The 19,669-nt window shown below is 43.2% G+C and overlaps 1 protein-coding gene across 6 annotated transcripts in view; it reads left to right on the top strand.

Annotated features, from left to right (window-relative positions):
* LYN (LYN proto-oncogene, Src family tyrosine kinase) overlaps positions 1-19,669 on the top strand; it is a 112,580-nt gene that overhangs the window by 80,998 nt on the left and 11,913 nt on the right. For all 6 annotated transcript variants that reach the window (XM_039868918.1, XM_039868919.1, XM_039868920.1 and 3 more), the window contains exon 11: positions 18,768-18,921. In XM_039868918.1, coding sequence (XP_039724852.1) covers positions 18,768-18,921 — 154 coding nt within the window. The remainder of the gene's footprint in view (positions 1-18,767; positions 18,922-19,669) is intronic.

Below are 19,669 nucleotides of genomic sequence, written 5' to 3'. Positions count from 1 at the left end.
TCCGTCCTCTCCGTCCCTCCCCAATCACTCCCAGCCACACTCTTGAAACAACTTATTTCTATTGTTACTTAAATGGAATCATATAGTCCTTATTTTTAAAAGCAGGTTCATAATGATGTTTTTCTATGAAGAAAAAAAGAAGGAAAATTTCTTAAAGAGTGACTTTTAAATGATTGGTCTTTTTAAAAATATGGCTTGGTAGCCTTTTATAGAAAGAAGCTTTCTTCCCCCTCCTTGGAACATGTGCTTTAAGACCTTTGTGTTACACTGCTCCTGGGGTTTCATAAAATGCAATAGAATAATTGTTTTCAATTGGGTCACCCAAAGGAAGGCCCCCTCCCCAATTTAAGAAGAGTTTGCTGTGTTCAGGGTTCATTGTGAGGGCAGCTGGGCACCTGGAATGCATTTTCTGGGGTGTCATGATAGATTCACAGCCACCACCCAGCATAGGAGAGCCCTGATTTAGTGTCCCCGGCTGGGAAACTGCCTTTTCAGCTTCCCTGGTACCTTGTCTGAGGCACCTCATCTCTGCCTCTGCAGCCAGCCTGAGGTTCTGACCAAGGGACTGAGGGACCTGGGGTGACAGAGTCCCGAGGAGCCCCTGCCACAGGTGCCACCACATGGCCTCTCTCCCTCCCCACACCGAGACCCCTTCTTAAGAGGTCCTGGCTGCAGCCTCCAGCCCCCGCAGAGCCGAGTGTGCAGGGACAGCCGTCCCCACAGAGGTCCTGGATCCTCCCAGCCAGGGTCCTCCCAGCCAGGCTTCCTGGGAAAATGGCTCCCCACAGCACCCTCTCCACCCGGGGGCAGACTCCGGGGGCACCCACAGACTCCTTGGTTCTCTCTCCTTTTCACCCTCCTCCCCTTAGTTTGTAAGCAAACCGTGTCCTTCCTCCCTCCCTTCACCTGCCGTCTCCCACCTGGACAGCCGCAGTTGCCTCTCCCCTGGTGTTGCCGGGTTGGGCGCGTGGACGTTCAGGGCGCGTGGACGTTCAGGGCGCGTGGACGCCCAGGGCGCGTGGACGTTCAGGCCGTGGGCGTAGGCGGCGATGGGCGATTCCAGAAGGCGTGTGGGCGGCTCAGAGGCGGCGTGGGCTGGCCCAGAGGCGTGGACGTTCAGGGCGCGTGGACGCCCAGGGCGCGTGGACGTTCAGGGCGCGTGGACGTTCAGGGCGCGTGGACGCCCAGGGCGCGTGGACGTTCAGGGCGCGTGGACGTTCAGGGCGCGTGGACGTTCAGGGCGCGTGGACGCTCAGGGCGCCCAGCTGTATTTGAATTTTGGAGGTGGCACGAATAAATTTTTAGTGGAAGTGTTTCCTCTGTTTTACCTGGCCACCCTACTCTTACCGTCCCCTCCCGTCTGCTTGGCACCCTCTTTCCAAGTGGCGCAGTCACAAGAGCCAATCTGATACATTTACTTTTGCCTTTTTATTATGGGCAAACATACATAGCGTAGAACGTACCATTTTAACCATTTCTCAGTGTGCAGTTCAGTGGCATTAAGTACGTCCACATTGTTATGCAACCACCTGTTTCCCCAGACTAGAAGTCCCCCTTAATCCCGCCCCGCCATTGACCCGCGAACTCCCATGCCCTCCTAGCTTGCAGCCACTGTTGTTATTTATTCTCCGTCTCTGAATGTAACTGCTCGAGGCCCCTGCTGAACTGGATGACTTTGCACCCCAGCTGAGCACCTTCCTGCACCCCACCACACTGTGAAAACTCCCGATGCCTGTGGGCACGTGTCCTCAGTATCCCGCTGCTGGTTCCTGTCTCAGTGCCTCCCCGCAGCCCACTGCCAGAAACCACCCCTCCACTCTGGGCCTCACCTTGCCTCCTGCCCTAGGAAGCCTTCCCCGGCCATCCCCCCGAAAGAATTCCATCTCTGAACCGCGCCCCGCCCCCCTCCCAACTCCATTCGTCTCTCTCTGGCCCCCTGTCCATTTCTTTCATTGCACTTACTGCAGTTTGAATGTTTTGGCAAGTTTTTGTTCACTTTGTATCCCCAGCACTTAGCACAGTGCCTTGTACGTAGTAGGTACTCAATAAATATTTGTTGAATGACTATATTGACCAAAGTTAAGGACTGCCTATATTCAGTTTAAAACACCAGATTCCTTATTCTCTGCTTCATATAGCTCTGAACAAGTAATTAGAAGAACATGTGATTTTTTTTTTTCAATGTTGTCTGGGTCACTATTCAGTTGTCTTTAACCATAAAATATTTCCTCGATATATTTCTTCTTCCCCTTCCTGTAACTGTGTTTACTTTTCCGCACAAAGTTTATCCTACTGTTCAAAATAAAAGTGAGAGAAGAAGAAGGAAGTAGAATATAGTGTCTGCTTTGTTGTACGTTCTCCGTGGAATGAAGAACACACGGAGGAATGAGAAATTAGAAATGAAGTATTTACTACCGAAGCCAGTGGTGGATACATTTAGTTTGGGAAAAATGCAAAAGCGAACACATTTTTACTCCCGTGTGCCAATGCCATCCAGGTCCTTTTGTGGCCTTGGCCTTTTCCTTGGCCGGGGCAGCCCCACCTCTGCACCTGCTGGAGGTGGAAGAGGCAGTAAGGCAGGGATCCGCAGGAATCCAGGTGGAGATGGGGCTGGCAGGTTCTTCCACCAGTCAGGACTTCCAGCTCTTGTTAATTACTCTATGAGCATCTCCCCCAGGGTCTATACCATAATTATCTGGGTAATGCCACCAGTTATAGAATTGCCTGCACATTTATTGATAAAGATCCCACTTAGACTAGTATTGGCAAGCAGAACCCATAGTGCGTCTTAGCTCAGATCTTGATCCTCTTCATTCCCAGACCTCTATCCTCTTTCCCTAGGACCCTCAGCTTGAGGTCCCTGCTGCCACCGTCCTCGGGTCCCTGGGCACGTCCTCCCGCTGCTCAGAGAGGAAGCTCTAGCTCACTCCCTCGCCAGCCCCTGAGACCCTGCTGTTGCCGTAGTGGTCCATGCAGGTAGACCTCCAAGCTCAGGCCTTTCTGTTTCTTCACTTCCTCTCCTCCAGGTTGCTGTCCTCCCTCCCCCAGCCACTTCACAGTTACGGGAGACAGTAACTCTCCCCCACCGTAACCCCCATTCCAGTCTGTGGCCTCCCCTCTGCGTCACTCACTCTGGTACTTAGTCCCTTCCTGCACTTCCAAGCCGTTGAACCTTGCAGCTGTCCCCACGCCTGCACGCACCTCTTCTCTCCTTACCTAGCTTCTGTGTACCCACTTGCCCCTCTCCCTTTGTCATCCACACCTTGTTTGAGTCCAGCTCTTTACGTCTTTCACCCGCATCCACACAACAGCTGTGACCGGCTCTTTGCGCTTCTAATTCAAGACCAGGAACCAAGGTGCCAAGTCATCTCCCTCACTCCTAGCCAACTGTTTCCCACCTTCTCTTTCCCCTCTGTCCCCAAACCTTAAGTCCTCCTTCCCCTTCCCTCTCTTGGTGAATCACCTGGCCGTCTCTTTCCCCGAGAAAGGAGAAGCCATCGGCAGAAAGCCTGCACGCCCTCTTTCCTATAGTGATGGGGCCACCCGCATGACGCACCAGGTCCTGTTGCATTTAAAGACATTCTGGACATTCCGATTTAGCATTTCCCCCTCATTTCTGTTTCATTCCCATGGGAATCAAAATCTTCACTGTCCTCCACATCTCTCTCTTAAACCCACCACCACTCAACCAAACAGCTCTTGACAAGTCATCACCAACCCCCACAAACGAGGTCCAAGGTCCTCGGTCCCTTCTCAGGCCCAGCAGCAGTGACTGGTGCAGTTGGTCTCCCCACCCAGACACAATGTCCGTACTTAGCTTCTAGGACATCCTTCTCTGGTTTCCCTCCCACCTCACTGGCCATGTCTTCTTCATCTCTCAACATTTAAACATTGGAAGGTCCCAGGGCTCAGTGCTCAGACCTCCTCTTTCTCCAGTTTCCCCTCCTAAGTGATCTCATTGAAAGCTTTGTGTTACTTTCCTAGGGTGACCATAAGAAATTACCACAAACTGGGTGGCTTAAAACAACAGGAACTTATTCTCCCACAGTTCCGGAGGCCAGGTGTCCTAAACGTATCAGCAGGGCTGAGTTCTCTCCCAGGGCTTCAGGACAGAACCCTTCCTTGCCTCTGCCACCTCCCTGTGGCCCCTGGTGTTCTCCAGCTTGTGGCAGCATCACTCCAACCTCTGCCTCCTCCTGCACATGGCCTCCCCTCTGTGCTGTGCTGTGTGTCTCCAGTCTCCCTCTGCCATTCTCTTATAAAGACACCGGTCATTGGATTTGGGACCCATACTAAATCCAGGATGTAATTTCATCTCAAGATCCTTAACTAATTAAATTTCTAATTAATAGAGTTTTAACTAATTAAAAACTCTATTTCTGAACAAAGTCAGATTTTGAGGATGCAGGTGGTTGGGAACTCGATGCTGGGGGGAGGGACAGTGACAACACGTGATTTGATCCAGAACAACTCTCTGTACTCTGTCCACCCTGAAGTTGACATCTCTAGCTCAAACGGCTCCCCTGAGCTAACTGCTTCCTCAGCGTCTCCCGTGGACTCGTATCGGGCGTGTCAGACTGAATGCTTCTCAGGCTGAGCACTGCTTTCCTCCTCCCAAAACCCGCCGACCCGGTCTCTCCCCGCTTTATTGATGGTAACTCCATCTATCTAGTTGTCACGCCTCAAACCTTGAAATCATTCTTGACTTCTCTTCTGTCACGTATCCAGTCCTTAAGCAAGCCCGGCTGAGTCTACCTTTAAATAGAGTCACATCCATAAGTACCGCTGTCGCACTGACCCTGGCCGAGCTCTCTCGGGATGGATTACCTAGCAGCCGCCTAACGAGCCTCGTGCTTCAGCCCTTGCTCCTTCCAGAGCCCATTTGTGCTGCTTTTAAAAGATAAATCGGACCAACGCCCTCCTCCTCTCAGCCCTTCGGTTGCTCTCGCCTCACTCAGAACATGACCTGGAGACCCCATGGTGGCCGTTCGCCTGCACAGTTCATCTCATCATAGATTATCTTTCAGAAGTTCCATCTTTTCATACTTTTTTTATTCCCTTATATGTATGGAAATTTATGTTGCAGGGTTTCGCGTACCTGCCTTACCATAAGATTCACCTCGGGCTCCTGTTTGAAATCTATAGATCAGTGGGTCCCTATCCTGATACCAGTAATTAAGGACTGGGGCCCAGGACAAGCGCAGGTGTCTGGAAGGCTTGGATGAGTATAGGAGGCACTGGAATTGAGAATGTGCTGAACTGAGTCATCATTTTTCTAGGTCATGCATCTCCCAACGGAAAGCTGGTATTATTCCTGGTCCCAAAGCCGTAGCAGCTAGGGAGGAACTCCTCTCCTGCTCCTTTAAGCCAGTGAAGCCCAGTAATTGTTTTCCCAGATCATTAAGCATGAAAGAATCCTGCCTGATAAGCAAAATGCTTGACAGCACTTCTTCCTTCAACGCAGCCACTTCGAGCACCTCTGCACCCCACTTTTATCCCCGTATCCTTAGGAAAAGGAAAATGCATAAGCAGCCCAAGGAGAGCAAACCTTCACAGAGTCCATTCACGAGCACGTATTATTTTGAAAACTCATTTCAAAAGAGTTGAAATATAAATAAAGATTATAGCAAATCTGTTTCAGATATATTTGGAATTTATCTGATCTTGTTACAGACTTCCTTTAAATTTGTCACAAGACAAATAAATCGAGGATTACTTTCAGAGCTAGAGGTCGGGCCTTGCAAGGGAATTCTTTCCACCTAACAAAACTTAAGTTCTTTAAGGTATTTTGCTAGAGCTGAAATATAGTGCATGTGCTTACTATGTATTTTCTTCACAGCATAGCTTTTTGACATGTATATCTATTTGCTGATGTGTTATTTTCTTTCTGCCCCATTAGAAAGTGAATTTCATAGGGCAGAAATTGTGTTAGTTGCCTGCTACACCTAAGAACAGTGCTGAGCTCCTAGCAGGCAGGCAGGACTGTGTCAATGCAGGAATAAATTAATGACAGTCCTCGTAGGCTAATGAAAGACCCTGCCTCAGAAGTACATTGACCTTTAAATATAAGAATGTCTTCTGGGCATAGCATCCTAGTGACTGAAACTGCAAATGACCAGAACCCTAAATTACACCCCTAGCTGTTAACTCATTGTGGCATGTATATGTATTGATATGATTATATAAATGTAAATACATACTTAGTGAATAAGACTGGAAGTCTTTCAAAGTTTAGAGCTACATGCACAAAACAAGTATTTATGCTCTGGGAAAATGTGACTCTGTATCATATCTCAGTTTTTTAAGATAGGATTTTTTTTTTACTGGAAATCAGTGTGTTTGTTATGGAATTATTGAAAAAATTTTAAAAATGACACTCAGAGCCTATGATCCCAAAGGCAACCATTATAGGCTTTTTTGTGTGTTCTCATGCTATATGTTTTGTTTTATTTGCCTAATGATTTTTTAAAGCATTAACATTAATAATAGATTAAAAAAGAAAAAAAGTCAAATTATACTATGGCTCAAAAATTAAAAACCTTATATTCTGACTCCTTGATCCCAATCTGAACAATTTTAATGAATGCTTCAAGATACCAGCATAGATTATGGCCTTTTCCCCGCAACAGATGGAATTATACAATATGTATCATGTTACAACTTTATAGCTTAATATATCTTGGCTGTATTTTCATATCAATACAGAATGACCCTTCTCATTCTTTTAAAGCTGCTTACTATCCTCCTGTATAGGTTCCGTATGATTTATTTAACTGTTCCTTTATTGATGAACAATTTATATTGTTTTCTGGGGGATTTTGTTTTGTTTTTTACTATAATAGTGTATGGTGATCATCCTTTTCTATATATGTTTGTGTAATTGTACAAATATGTTTAAAGGATAAATTCTAGGTTGTAGATCTACTTTACGTAAAGTATGCCTACATTTTAAATTTTGATAGTTATTCCAAAAGTCTTTCCAAAAACTGAGAGTACTTTTTACTCCATCACTTGCCCAAACTGAGTCTTATTAACACTGTCTAATCCAGTCTGATAGGTCAAATTGAGTATTTCATTATTTTAATTTGTGTTTATTTAATAAACATGAGGTCATGCATCTTTTCCTATATTTATTCTTTTTTGCAGTTTTTCTGGAAACTCTTTCTTTAAGCCCTCTGCCCATTTTTCCTATTAGCTCAACACTATCCATCCTTTTAAATTATTCTTTCATTACACATCAGGTTTGTACTGTATGTGCTATTTTGTATGTATCAAGCTAAATGTTATAGTTTTTCATTTTATTAAAAACTTTCCATAAACATGTATGTTGCTATTACAATATAATATCTATTCTTATGGCTGTATCATGCATGATTTCCTTAACATTCCCTTATAGATAGGCATTTAGAGAATCTCCAATCTTTCACTAATATAAATACCAGTACAGAACATTTCTGAGGATAGCCTTTACTTACTTCACCTTATTTACCGCAGATTCACACACACACGCTCCTCCCGCGTCACCCCGCAATAGTCAGATGAGATCAGAGTATGAATGTTTTTAAGTCTCTTGACATTCGCAGCTTGTTTTCACTGACTAAAATTTGGCATTTGAGTAGAGTGAATTGTTTCTCAATTTGAGGTGTTTTGGGATGTACTGGATCAGTTCATATTCTGCCTCAGGCGATCAGTATTCAACCAGTCACTTCTCCTATCCTGCCAAACGCAGGGAAAGAAGAGCCGATCGATGGCTCTTCTCTTGTTTCCTCCATCAGTGGGATAAGTTGAGAATTTTTTGCTTCTTTCTCCTTTTAAAGTGATAAGCATGGCTCATTAGCCACAGATCAAGGAATAGGTCATCCAGGTCATAGTAGTAGCCTTGAAATTGATGTAGAAGAGGAGACAGTAAGCAAAGGAACAAAGGAGATTTCTAATCCCAGTGTCATTTATTTGCTGTCCTATCCTGGATGTTCATGAGTGGGAAGAGGTGGATCACTGACAGGTAATCCCTTTACACGCGTAGGCACTTGGTATAAAGGAGCCTAGCCACACTGAGTGGAAGCAGAGTCCAGAACTCATCTCCCATGGTGGATGGCAGCTACTCGGCAAAAAGGAGGCAGCGTACCTGAGGCTGCACTTGTGTACTTGCGGGAAGCATCTTACCCATTGTTCCTTAGCTTTAAAGGATAAATTCTGTCGGTCATTTCACCATTATGAACCAAATCTGGATTTCAGTTTTTTATTATTCATAGTAGTAGTAGTCGTAATAATAATAATAATAATAATAATAATAATAATAATAATAATAATACACATCTTGCATTGAGCATTCGAGCATTCTCCTTTTCAATTCCTTTAGGACTCTACCGGGTCATACTATTACTATCACCATTTTGCAGAGTGGAAAACTTGAGGTTTTAAGAAGAAACTTGACCCCATTTTCTATAAACCTAAGTTGACTCATTCTAAAGTCTGACCTATAGTAATAACTGTCCAACTATTTTCTGAAGCGTCATTAGTAATCTCTCCACTTCCTGCCAATCCCTAATTATATATTCACGTCATGGTCAAGTTTATTTGAGGTTGGATTGAGGAGCAGCCTGTGAGGGAAGAGGTGATACGGAAGGAGCTTTGACCGCTTCTCAGTGTGGTCTGATCCTGCTCAGGTGTGTATCAGCACGCACATCCAGAGTGCCACCTCCAGCTGCCAACCCCTTTCTTTGATTGTAAGCGTCACTGCCACAGGTGTGGGAGGTGAGAGCTGGCTGCTCTCCCTGCAGCTAAGAGCCTTTGCTAGGTTTTGCTCCTGCTTTCCTGCAGCCGAAAGCTTCCCGAGTAGTTGTATTTTTTAATTGTGGTAAAATATATGTAACATAACATTTACCATATCAGCCATATTTTTTTTTTTTAGAAATACTGCGTATGATAATGCTTTTATTTTTTAATTCAATTTTATTATTAGTTTCAAGTATGCAGTACATTGGTTAAACATTTATATCGTTTATGAAATGATCCCCCTGATTATCTTCCCTCTGGCTCTCCATGTAGCCATTACCTTACTGCTGACTGCATTCCCTATGCCGTGCTCCCCAACCCCATGGCCATCTATCAACCACTAATTTGTACTTCTTTAAACTTCACCCATTCTTTCAGCCCCTCCCCTCTGACCGTCACCAGATTGTCCTCTATGTTTGTGAGTCTTTTTCGATTAGTTTTTTGTGTATTCCTTAGATTCTGCATGTAAGTGAAATCATATGGTATTTATCTTTCTCTGTCTGACTTATTTCACTCAGCATAATAACCTCCATGTCGTTGCAAATGGTAGGAGTAATACGCCATTTTTAAGGGCACAGTTCAGTGGCATTAAGTACATTCACGTTGTTCTGCAACCATCATTACCATCCATCTCCAAAATTTTTTTCATCTTGCAAACTAACCCAATTTAACTGTACCCATTAAATACTAACCCATTTTCCCTCCCACCAGCCCTTTGCAATCACCATTTCATTTTCTGTCTATGAATTTAACTACTCTAAGTACTTCATATGGGTAGAATCATACAGTATTTGTCCTTTTGTTACTTATTTATTTCATTTAGTATAATGTCCTCAGGGTTTATGCATGTGCGGCATGTGTCCAAATTTCATTTCTTTTTATGGCTGAATAATATTCTATTGTATGTATATAAAATATTTTGTTTATTCATTTATTGATGGACACAGGTTATTTACACCTTTTGGCTATTGCGAATAATGCTGCTGCTATGAACAGGAGTGTACAAATATCTGTTCAATATTATACAAATATCTGCTTTCATTTATTTTGGGTATATACCAAGAAGTGGAATTGATGGACCGTATGGCAAACCTATGTTTAACTTTTTGAGGAACACCTACTCTGTTTTACATAGAATGTAAAATGCACCACTTTACATTCTCACCAGCAGTGCACAATGGTTTCCATTTCTCCTCATCCTCACCAACACTTATTTTCTGTTTTGTTTTGTTTGTTCGTTTCATAATAGCCACCCTGATGGGTGTGAAGTGGTCTAATAAGTTTTTGCAAGAGAAAGTCTATGAGAATTAGTTGACACATTTTTCTTTCTTTTCTGCTAAAGAAGGTGAATCTCGGAAACTTACAGATTTAAATATGATTAATCAGTAAAGCTGTCTTTATGGAAACATGTCCTCTGGGGTGTTGTGGGTCCTTTCATGCTGTCAGATTGATTACATTTTGACCAGTCACAGAAGCTTCACCAGCCCTACGTTTATATGTGCCAAACTCTGCTCATCTTTGGGTTCTGTAGGTACGATCAACTGCAGACTTTTACTTGGCTACTTTTTAAATTACCTGGTTTTGTCTTTTCCCTTATGTGTCTTTTCCCTCCTTATTCTTGCCGTCAACGTGTAAGCATTCCACTGCTTGTTCCTCTTTTTAAAGAAAGAAGCCAGTGTGGATGAATAGTTAAAAGCATAAGTCGTAGGACCAGTCAGACTTAGATTCAAATCCAGTCTATCTAAGGAAAACTCTTAACTTTCCCCAAGCTCAGCTTCCACATCTTCACTATGAATATTGGCTGCTTCATAGGCTTGTTTTAAGGACTGTAAATGCCTAGTAAGGTGTCTGGACATAGTAAGCAGCCACTGCATGGTAGCTATCATCGTCACCATCATCATCACAGTAGTAGACTTTATTATTTCTTAGTAGTTTGACTTGGAAAATCAGAATAAAGAAGAATATTCTAATAACCCAGTGAAGCTAAAACAAAACTTCTAAGAAATCTTGACCCCAAAACGTAGCAAGGAATGAGCTCTTTTTTCTATCCCTTTCTCTATCCAAATTATGGACCAAAGAGTGTAAGGATGGAGTATGGAGGATCAATGAATATTAATAGCTAGGAAAATGCTTCCATGAAAATTGTCACGTGCTATAAACAGATGCTGACTGATATATTTGGAATACAGAGGAGATGTGTTCTTACTTAAACTTTATTTCTGCAAACTTCCTGGTTTTTTTTACATTTGTTTTTCTGTTGTGATTAAATGGTCTTTTTAGGTCAGTTTGCGATTGAGCCCAGAGGCTCCTGGTTATGAAGGACCCTGCAGAGAGACTCTAGGTTTTACCCAGTTGCTACTCATTAGTTCAATTGCAACTTATTAATATTATTATTATCATTATTTCATAGACTTCCTAGGGCTTTTAAAAGTAATTAATTTTTTGAATTCTACTTTTCCCAAGTATAGGAAGGAAATAAATATCTAAAGAGTAAGGCAGACAATGCCTAATAGAATAGGTAAAACAAGTAAACCAGATTTTTATTCTTTCCTGACTTTTGGCAGGTTTCTTGTTTAATTTCTGTCACTGCTTGTCCAGATGACAAATGTTTTCCAACCAGCCAATTCTAAAACAGGTTGAATTTTCAGTTCCAGTTTCTCATTTAGGCTGGGATTTCCTGGGGCAGACCCAAGCTTTGTGTGAGAGATCACCCTAGTCTCCCTCATTTAAGGTCCCTTTCATCCCTTTAGTCCCTCCATCATCTGACTCGTGTGGGTTTCTTATTAAAATAAAGATTAACTCACTAAGCGAGACGGCCTGTTACTTGCTAACTTCTCAGAAAAATGATAGTCATTAGGATAAACACAAGAACGCTCAAGTGAGACTTGCAGGGCAAAGCCATCCTAATGAACATTTTGTTACTCGTTAAAGCATCGCTCAAGTTCTCCAATGAAACCAGCCCAGGCTGCGTGCTGAGCAAACCCTTCACAGTGCATGTGCAGGGGAAGGAAGGCTCCTGGTGGCTCAGAGGCTGAGCGTCGACAGGAGGGAGTCTGCTGGGAGCTGCAATGTACTGTGTGAGATGCTGGGGTTGACAGGTTCCTCGCCGGCCTTCTGAGACGAACAGGAAAAGATGCATGACCTCTGTGGTCATCACTAGCAAGGATGGTCACTTGCAAGCGGTAATTGTTTGAGCTCTGCCTTGGCATGTCAAACAAAATTAAGATTTTTTTTCCTCTGGAGTTGTATTCCATACAAAATAAGTCCAACTGATATATATCCAATGACCATAGTTAGGTATTTCCTACCTGAGCATACTGTGCTGTGAGCCCCCTAGCTGGTCATTGGAAACTCACCTCTTAGTAGATGTATTTGAGTGAAGCCATAGTTCATTGAGAGGGAGGGATCTATGTCGCTTTCCTCAGGGTAGTCCAGGCAGGATGTGTGAAGATGGTCTGCTGAGTCCACTCATGATGCTCACGACTCGTTTTGGGAATAGGTCAGAAACGTGAAGTACTTAAACACTGATGTTAGAGAGGGAATTTAAACAACTTATGTCGAACTCAAATGCTCCTGAAAACTTTGGTCTCACTTAACGTTTCTGACCTCATACCCTGGAAAAAAATTTATTTGCAAAGTATCTTTACTTCAGATTTCATGTTCTGTCCTCACCTTGTCCCCATCGTAAGCATGCACATATGTAAGTGTAGGTATGTGTGTGTGTGCATGATGAGCACAAGGAGCAGAAGCAGTAATGCTTTACAAAATGTAGGGGTTTTGAAAACTTCCCATATGTTTGTATGAATGTGTGTATGTAAAATCATGCATGTAGACATGGATGTACGAAAGGAACAAAAATAGACATGCGCTGGCGACACAACCAGCGTCGAGTGTAGAGTGTGTCTATAATGACCCTCTGAGATGCCGATGAGGGACCGAAATCCATCCCTGATCCAGTTCACCTGTCAGCCAAGATAGCTGGGTCACCTGGAGAAAGTGGTACTTCTTTCTGATTTGCTGTGGGCCCTGGAGGGCCATCTTCAGGAGGGCTGACCCCTCCTACTTCACACCAGCAGTAGGGGAGGCAGCCTGTGTATTCGGGGTCAGACATGTGGTAATACTCCACTTCTCTCTTCGGTCACACGTGTGTTTATAGCCCCGTCAGTTTTCCGACTTGCGGAGGCCGATGACCGACACCTGACGGCAGCTCCTCTCCTCGCAGCGCATTTGAAAGCCTCTCTGGCAGAGCCGCGCGGCGTGAGGCTGGGAGTGAGTCTGTCCCACCTGACAAGAGTTAAATCGCCCTTGAACTCAGGAAACATCACTTTTAGTGTCTTCCCTGTGCCTTGAACTTTCACTGGGTACCAGATACCTGGAATTTCACCGGAACCCCTCTGGGTTACTGGCTCGGGTTGGGATCCCAGCGGCTCACTCTCTTTCTTAGCAATTCAAGACAGCAACACACACGCACACGCACACACACGTGCACACACACACACACACGCACACACGAACATCAGAGGGAGAAAATGTCGTCATCATATATTTCCACTGAAGATGCAAAAAGAGGAACTAAGAAATATATGTTCGCCATGCTCTTTTAGCTGGCGTGCATGAGAAATGCAAAATGCATCTTAACCTACATCAGTTTGCCTTACCCCAGGAGTATGAAAACATTGCTCACTTTATCATCCTATGTGATTATTTTTATTTTAGGTAATGGGGATGCTTTTTACTTTAAATTTCCAGTAGTTTACACGGACTCTCAAACACGGAGTTAGAAATTAGTGCGTAAAGATGGGATATTTTTAGTTCCTTCTTCGGCATCAGCAGGTGGTTTAGAAAGTCGAGGTTTTCTCATGTTTGCACATCACTGGGCCTGGCATTGTGATGCTGGCGTGACCCAAGATGAGGAGAATCCCCTCAGATGACTTAAAACCTAAAGGTTAAATCAGTTTCCCAAACCGGCTAAGTGATGACCCAGTCCCATGGCCATGACATAGAGGGAAAGGCACCAGAGTCCCCTGCGTCTGAGCGGTAAGGCCAAAGGAGTCCTCCTCCCTAAGTTATAGAAAAGAAGGAAGCTCAAGACACATGTTCGAAGCTATGGATGAACTCGGCCTTCAGCCAAGCTATTCCCAGCGCCTCTGCCTCTAGCCCGGTGCCTTGCCCAGCGCCCGCGTGACCCCTCTGCGTCTTGACCTGGGCTCACATCTGAGCACATCTTGCTCTTTCTCTTAAGTTGAATTGCACTGGGACTTCCTTTTCCAGGCAATCTGAGGACAACAACCCACTTGGGGAGTGGTTCGTAGGCAACAGGTTGAGACCAAGATTGTGTTTCAACGTATCTAGAACTTTAAATTCTAAATAGCTTAAGTTTAAAAGCATACGATCTAGTGTCGTGTTTCTCAAACTTTAATGTACACACCGTTCCCCCAGAGATCTTGTTAAAAGTTGAATTCTGATGCAATAAGTCAGGGTCAGAGTCCAAAATGCTGCACTTCTGACGAACCCCCAGGTGATGTCAGGGCTGCTTCTGGTCTGAGGATCACACTTAGTGTTTGTTGCAAAGGCCAGAGTGCGTCTCCATTGGACTGCATGCTAGAGCCATCTGGTGGGGCCTTTCTCCTGTAGATTCAGGTTTAACTGGTTTAGGGTGAGGCCCTGGCAGTGGTATTGTTTAAAAGCTCCCCATGTACACAGCAAGAGTTAAGAAATAATGGCATAAGGGTCAAAACTTATTTTTACCACTAAATGCATGGAACCATTGCACTAACCTGTGGTACGACTCTGCAAAAGTCATTTCCTTTCAACCCCATCAGGGTTACAAAGGGAATGACAGTTATTGCTTTTCTTTTCTTTTATTTTTTTTAACAACATTAAAAAAAGATGAAAGAGTATTTTCCTGCTTAATTTTAATCCGGTTGTTTTCATTCTAACAGAATGTTAACTTTATCCAAGCCAAGCATATATCTTCATCCACCTTATTTCCCCCTTTTGAGTCACAGGGCAAAACTGGCTTTAAATTTTCTGTGTTTGATTTAGCAATCAGGGCAAAATTGCCCCCTGAAGGAGTGAAAATTGGTTCCTGGGGAATGAGCAAATATTAAATATTACAATAGTTTGTGGCTCTCCAAAGCTCAAACCTACCTGACAAAGTCTTCCTTTGTATTTAATTTCTCCCGTTAAGGATAAATTAACTTTAATTAAACTTTAGTATTTAAAATTTTCTCCTTAGGGGATGATAATGAAAAAAAGTCATGAAACACTGTTCTAGACAAAGACAGCGGAAACTCCACTCGTGTGGAAATCCTGAGCTGTGCCTGGGCAGGGTTCATGATACCCTTCCTGAGAGATGAAATTTGGGCTTGACAACAATGAATTTGAGAAGAAATCTTCAAAAGCACTTTTCTTTCTTCTCAATAAAAAAGTATTCTCCCGATTTAAAAAAATTAGAGGTCCTGAAGCATCTAGTTTTGTATCCAGTAATGAGCTCCTTGCTGACGTGACACTCCAGAATCTGGTGTTGAAAGCGTGGGTACCAAGGTCAGGGCCCCCGGGTGTAAATCAGACCCTCTCCTTCAGTCTGGGGCTTTCAGCAGGTTCTCTTACCTCTCTAAGCCTCATTTGCATCTATACAATGGAAATAAAACTTAGCTGGTAGATTTGTTATCAGATGAAACATGAATTGAGAGTAAAGGATGTAAATCAGTGGCTGGTTAATAAGTGCTCGGTTAGTGTTGGGAGCCATAATGGTTGTTAAAGCCTGTCTACCTACCTACCAATCAATCATCTGCCAACCTATCATCATCATTATAGTAAAAATATCTGCAGGCACAAAATAGTCTCCTCACTCTCAGACCCTGTCCTCACCAGACCTGAGCGAGTGCGTATAACTGCTTTATGATCAGCCTTCCTGAGCTAATGGAGAATAGGGGTGCTCCCCTCTCCCTCTGCGTCCCCATGAACAACTGAGCCTTGGCGTGATGCATTTATGTGACAGCTCTGTCTGCAGTGATGACAACTGTTAGATTAAATGGCCTGGAAGAGAAAGAAGGTATCCCATGAAAGAAAATTTGGTCCTAGAGTCCATTAGCCAAAATGGTCTCTGATTTCTTCCTGCTATTGCGAAATAGAGCCGGATTTACTTTAGCCAAAATAAATACAACCAGAAAAAAAAAAAAGATTAAGTGTTTTTAAACAAAGAAACCAAGAAAGAATAATACATATAGATCAGGAAAAGAATATTTTTGTATAATAAGAGAACTGTAGTCTTTTAGAACCTCAAATGCAAGTCATATCTGAAAACTTTTATTTTGCTCCCATATCCATATTTACTCAACTTGGCTAATGCTAGTGTTTTAAATCTTGGTCTTGGTGAATGCTGCTATTATCCTTTGGAATATGAGCTCCTTGAAGCACTCTGACATGGAAGAGAAAGCCAAAATAAACTGGGCTTGTGGCAAGTCTGCTATTGTTTCAGAGAATCATTTTAAAAAATGCATTCAGATCTGTGTAAATGCAGGACTGGGATAGGTGTGATTAAAACTTTATCCACGACTTCATAGAATGCTTTTCTTAACGAGCCGATCGTTATAATCCATTACCAAGAATGGGAAGCACGTGGGTCCCTGGTGCCATATCTTAGAGGCTCTGTCAGGGCCACTAGCACACCTGTGTGGGGTCGGTCAGCATCCTTAGAGGAGCAACCAGCACAGGTTCCTCACTGCTTCTGTCAGCTTCAGCGTCCAGCCTAAATCGAGGTTGCAGCCAGCTTTGGCTTTTTCGGGTTCCTGGCCCAGTTTGTACACAGTTCTTGGAACGTTACATGAGTTCCCAAGAACAGGCATATGCGTAACTCTACACCTGCCCTAAGGGGTTTACATTCCTGCCGTGATCATAGACAGATAAACAGGTGAGAAGCAGGGAGTTCTGGGATCACACATGACAGAGGAGGAGAGTCAGGCAAGGCTTCTCATCAGTGACCTTCTCAGAAGAGACCCGCAGAATGAATCGGCCAGGCAAGACAGACAGGGAGCGAACACTTCAAGCAGAAGCAGGTGTGAAAGCCAGGATACAGGACAGGAGATGGTCACAGGGAGGAGGCAGGAGGGCTAATCCGGGGCCAGGTCACACAGGGCCTTGGCAGCAGTGTTAAGGAATTCAGACACTGTCTGGAGGCTAGTTTTAAGCAGAGAGTGACCTGGTTGGATTTACATGAAAGATTAAAATGCAGTAGCCTAAACCTTTGCAGAAGTGAGGGCCAGCCAAACTGTCCAGGCAGTGACTAGACTGTAACTTCACTCGGCAGCATCACAGAGCAGCCTGGTCATCTCCACTTCACCTGAGCTACTTCACCCGGTATTCTTATAGAAGCTGTGCTTTATTGTCTTTTCTATTAAAGACAAAAGTCAGACCTCTTTTATTCTTTCTGATTTATGATTTTCTCTGTTCGGGACAGTATTACTTGGTGTTGGTCTATCTCGAACTGCTAGGCTGACAGGACTTTGAGACTGACCTAGTGCTAACTGATCTTGTGGCCACAAAAACATCATCCGCCGTATTTCTGCATCAGTGTGCCAACAGCATAGTATTCCGGTAGCATTAAAAACCCAGCACATTTTCCAAAGAACTTTCTTTGGCTGAGAAGGCGTTTGATAAAAAATTCTAATAGATACCAGTGAGAACAGAAAAAATATAATATGTGGCTTCTTCTCTGGAGACGTTTATTGTCTGGACGACATAACGATAATAAGCACATTAAACAGCATTAAAATTATGACAAAGCTGTGATCAGTAGGTACAAATGGTTTTCTACACATTGACCAGTGATGGCAGATGTAGAGCAGGAGAAATTATCCTAAAGTTCAGAGAAGGCCATCTGGGCAGAAGGTGAGCTAAGGGGTTGGCTGAGAGTGGAGAAAGGCATTCCAGGTGAAGGTCACGGAGATACACACCCACTAACAAGGAGCAAAACCTTTGTGAAGCAGCATGGCCTTGCTTAACCTGGATTTGAACTGAGTCATAAGGAGGGATAGTGTTGCAGATGAGTGGGATAGTCAGATCCTCCAGCTGAGCCACCTGGAATTCATGGTAGAATTTGGCAGAATATATTCATTCTCGTGTGACATGATCCTAATTAGTTTTTCTCTCACTGCTCACCAATTACAGATACTTGATTCTTTCTTTTCTTTCTTTCTTTTCTTTCATTTTTTTTCATTCTTTTTCTTCTTTCCTCTCTTCCTTCCTCCCTTCATTCCTTCCTTCCTTCCCTGGTTCCTCCCTACCTCCCTTCCTTACCTCCTTTCTCTCTTCCTCCCTCCCTTTCTTTCAGATTCTTATCTTTATATATTTTGGTATCATTTTCCTTAAAACCCTAATTGTGATTCCCTTAACAACCAGATTTTCTAGTGAGCACCAAATAGTAGTTTCACCTCCCCTATTTTATTGTTTTGTTTAAACCTTGGGTTCTTTCCTGCCATCATGCTTTGTTGTCAGGGTGAATCTTTCTGGTCATCCTGGAGGGACCATCCAGAGAGAACTTGGGGAACTAGTTCCGTGGGTTGTTGATTAACCTGACAGTGAGGAGGATGCTGCCCACCAAGGACATCTTGTCCTTGGTGCCCCAATAACTTATTTGTATTAGCGTGTCGCTTTCTCCGGCTCTTGTTTTCTCATTTAAAAAACTGGGATAATGATATCTGTATCTACCTGCAAGAATTTAGTAGCATCTTAAAAAGATTCTCCACACATTAGAAAATGCTGAGACGTGTAGCTATTTAAAAGATCACGTTGAGATGTGGGACCGTCATTGGCAGTTTGGGGGCAATTATTTCAGAAAGGACTCAACATGGTGACTGCAATTTACCCACTGTTTTTAAAACTTGAATGATACATGAAAGGATTTCAGGAGCTCATTAGTTTTTCAGTTTTCCCTGATGGCTCTCTAGATGCCTACCCTGTCGAAAACAAAAACATGTTTTCTGTTTCAGATCGCAGAGGGAATGGCGTACATCGAGAGGAAGAACTACATTCATAGAGACCTAAGAGCCGCTAATGTCCTGGTGTCTGAGTCGCTCATGTGCAAAATTGCAGATTTTGGCCTTGCTCGAGTAATTGAAGACAATGAGTACACAGCAAGGGAAGGTATGTTCCCCTGACGACTTTTAGGTGTTCTGTTAGTGTTTAGTTTTATTTCATTTTTGTCTGTTTTCAACAAAGCAATTTCAAGAGTCAACTAAAAAAAGAAGTTTGGCAAAATATTCAAAATGCACTGTAGTTGCTGTTTGTGGTTCTCTTCTAATATTTGTTTTTAAAAATTACTCTCTTGATTAACTCCTTTGATACTTTTATAACATTTACAAATGCTATCATTTGTATTTCAATTGAGCAAAGCAAAACAAAAAGAGATTTGGCAAGGTCAAGATTTTTTGTTATATTGTATGTTAAAGCTTTTCACCCAAACAATGAAGTACACTTTCCTTAACTACCATATAGACAAATTACTTACAACAGTAATTTCACATTCTATATTGTGGCCATCCAATTACAAATTAAAACATTGAAATCATTATAGACATAGAGGTAAATATAACACACAAAATACACTCCTTTATTTTCCCACATTCTGTATAATAAAAATGCATAGAGAGACGTAAAACTCCCAGTTCCTGCCACGTTGCTCTGTGGACAGGCCATATCTGGGGCTACAGAGGCCTTTCCTGTTGGAGACTCGATGTCGCTTATGACCTGAGGATTCTGAAGGTCTCGCTCATGAAGGCTGAGTGAATATTTTTGCAGTGCTTTTACTCTTTCAAAGGAGCCAAGCATTTTCTTGACATTCCTAAGAGCCGTTAAAGATTATTTTCCTTTTAACTACACGTGTGTTATTTCT

Source organism: Pteropus medius, unplaced genomic scaffold, assembly GCF_902729225.1.
Source record: "Pteropus medius unplaced genomic scaffold, Ma_sr-lr_union100, whole genome shotgun sequence".
Classification (NCBI taxonomy): domain Eukaryota; kingdom Metazoa; phylum Chordata; class Mammalia; order Chiroptera; family Pteropodidae; genus Pteropus; species Pteropus medius.
This window is presented reverse-complemented; position numbering and strand designations above follow the sequence as displayed.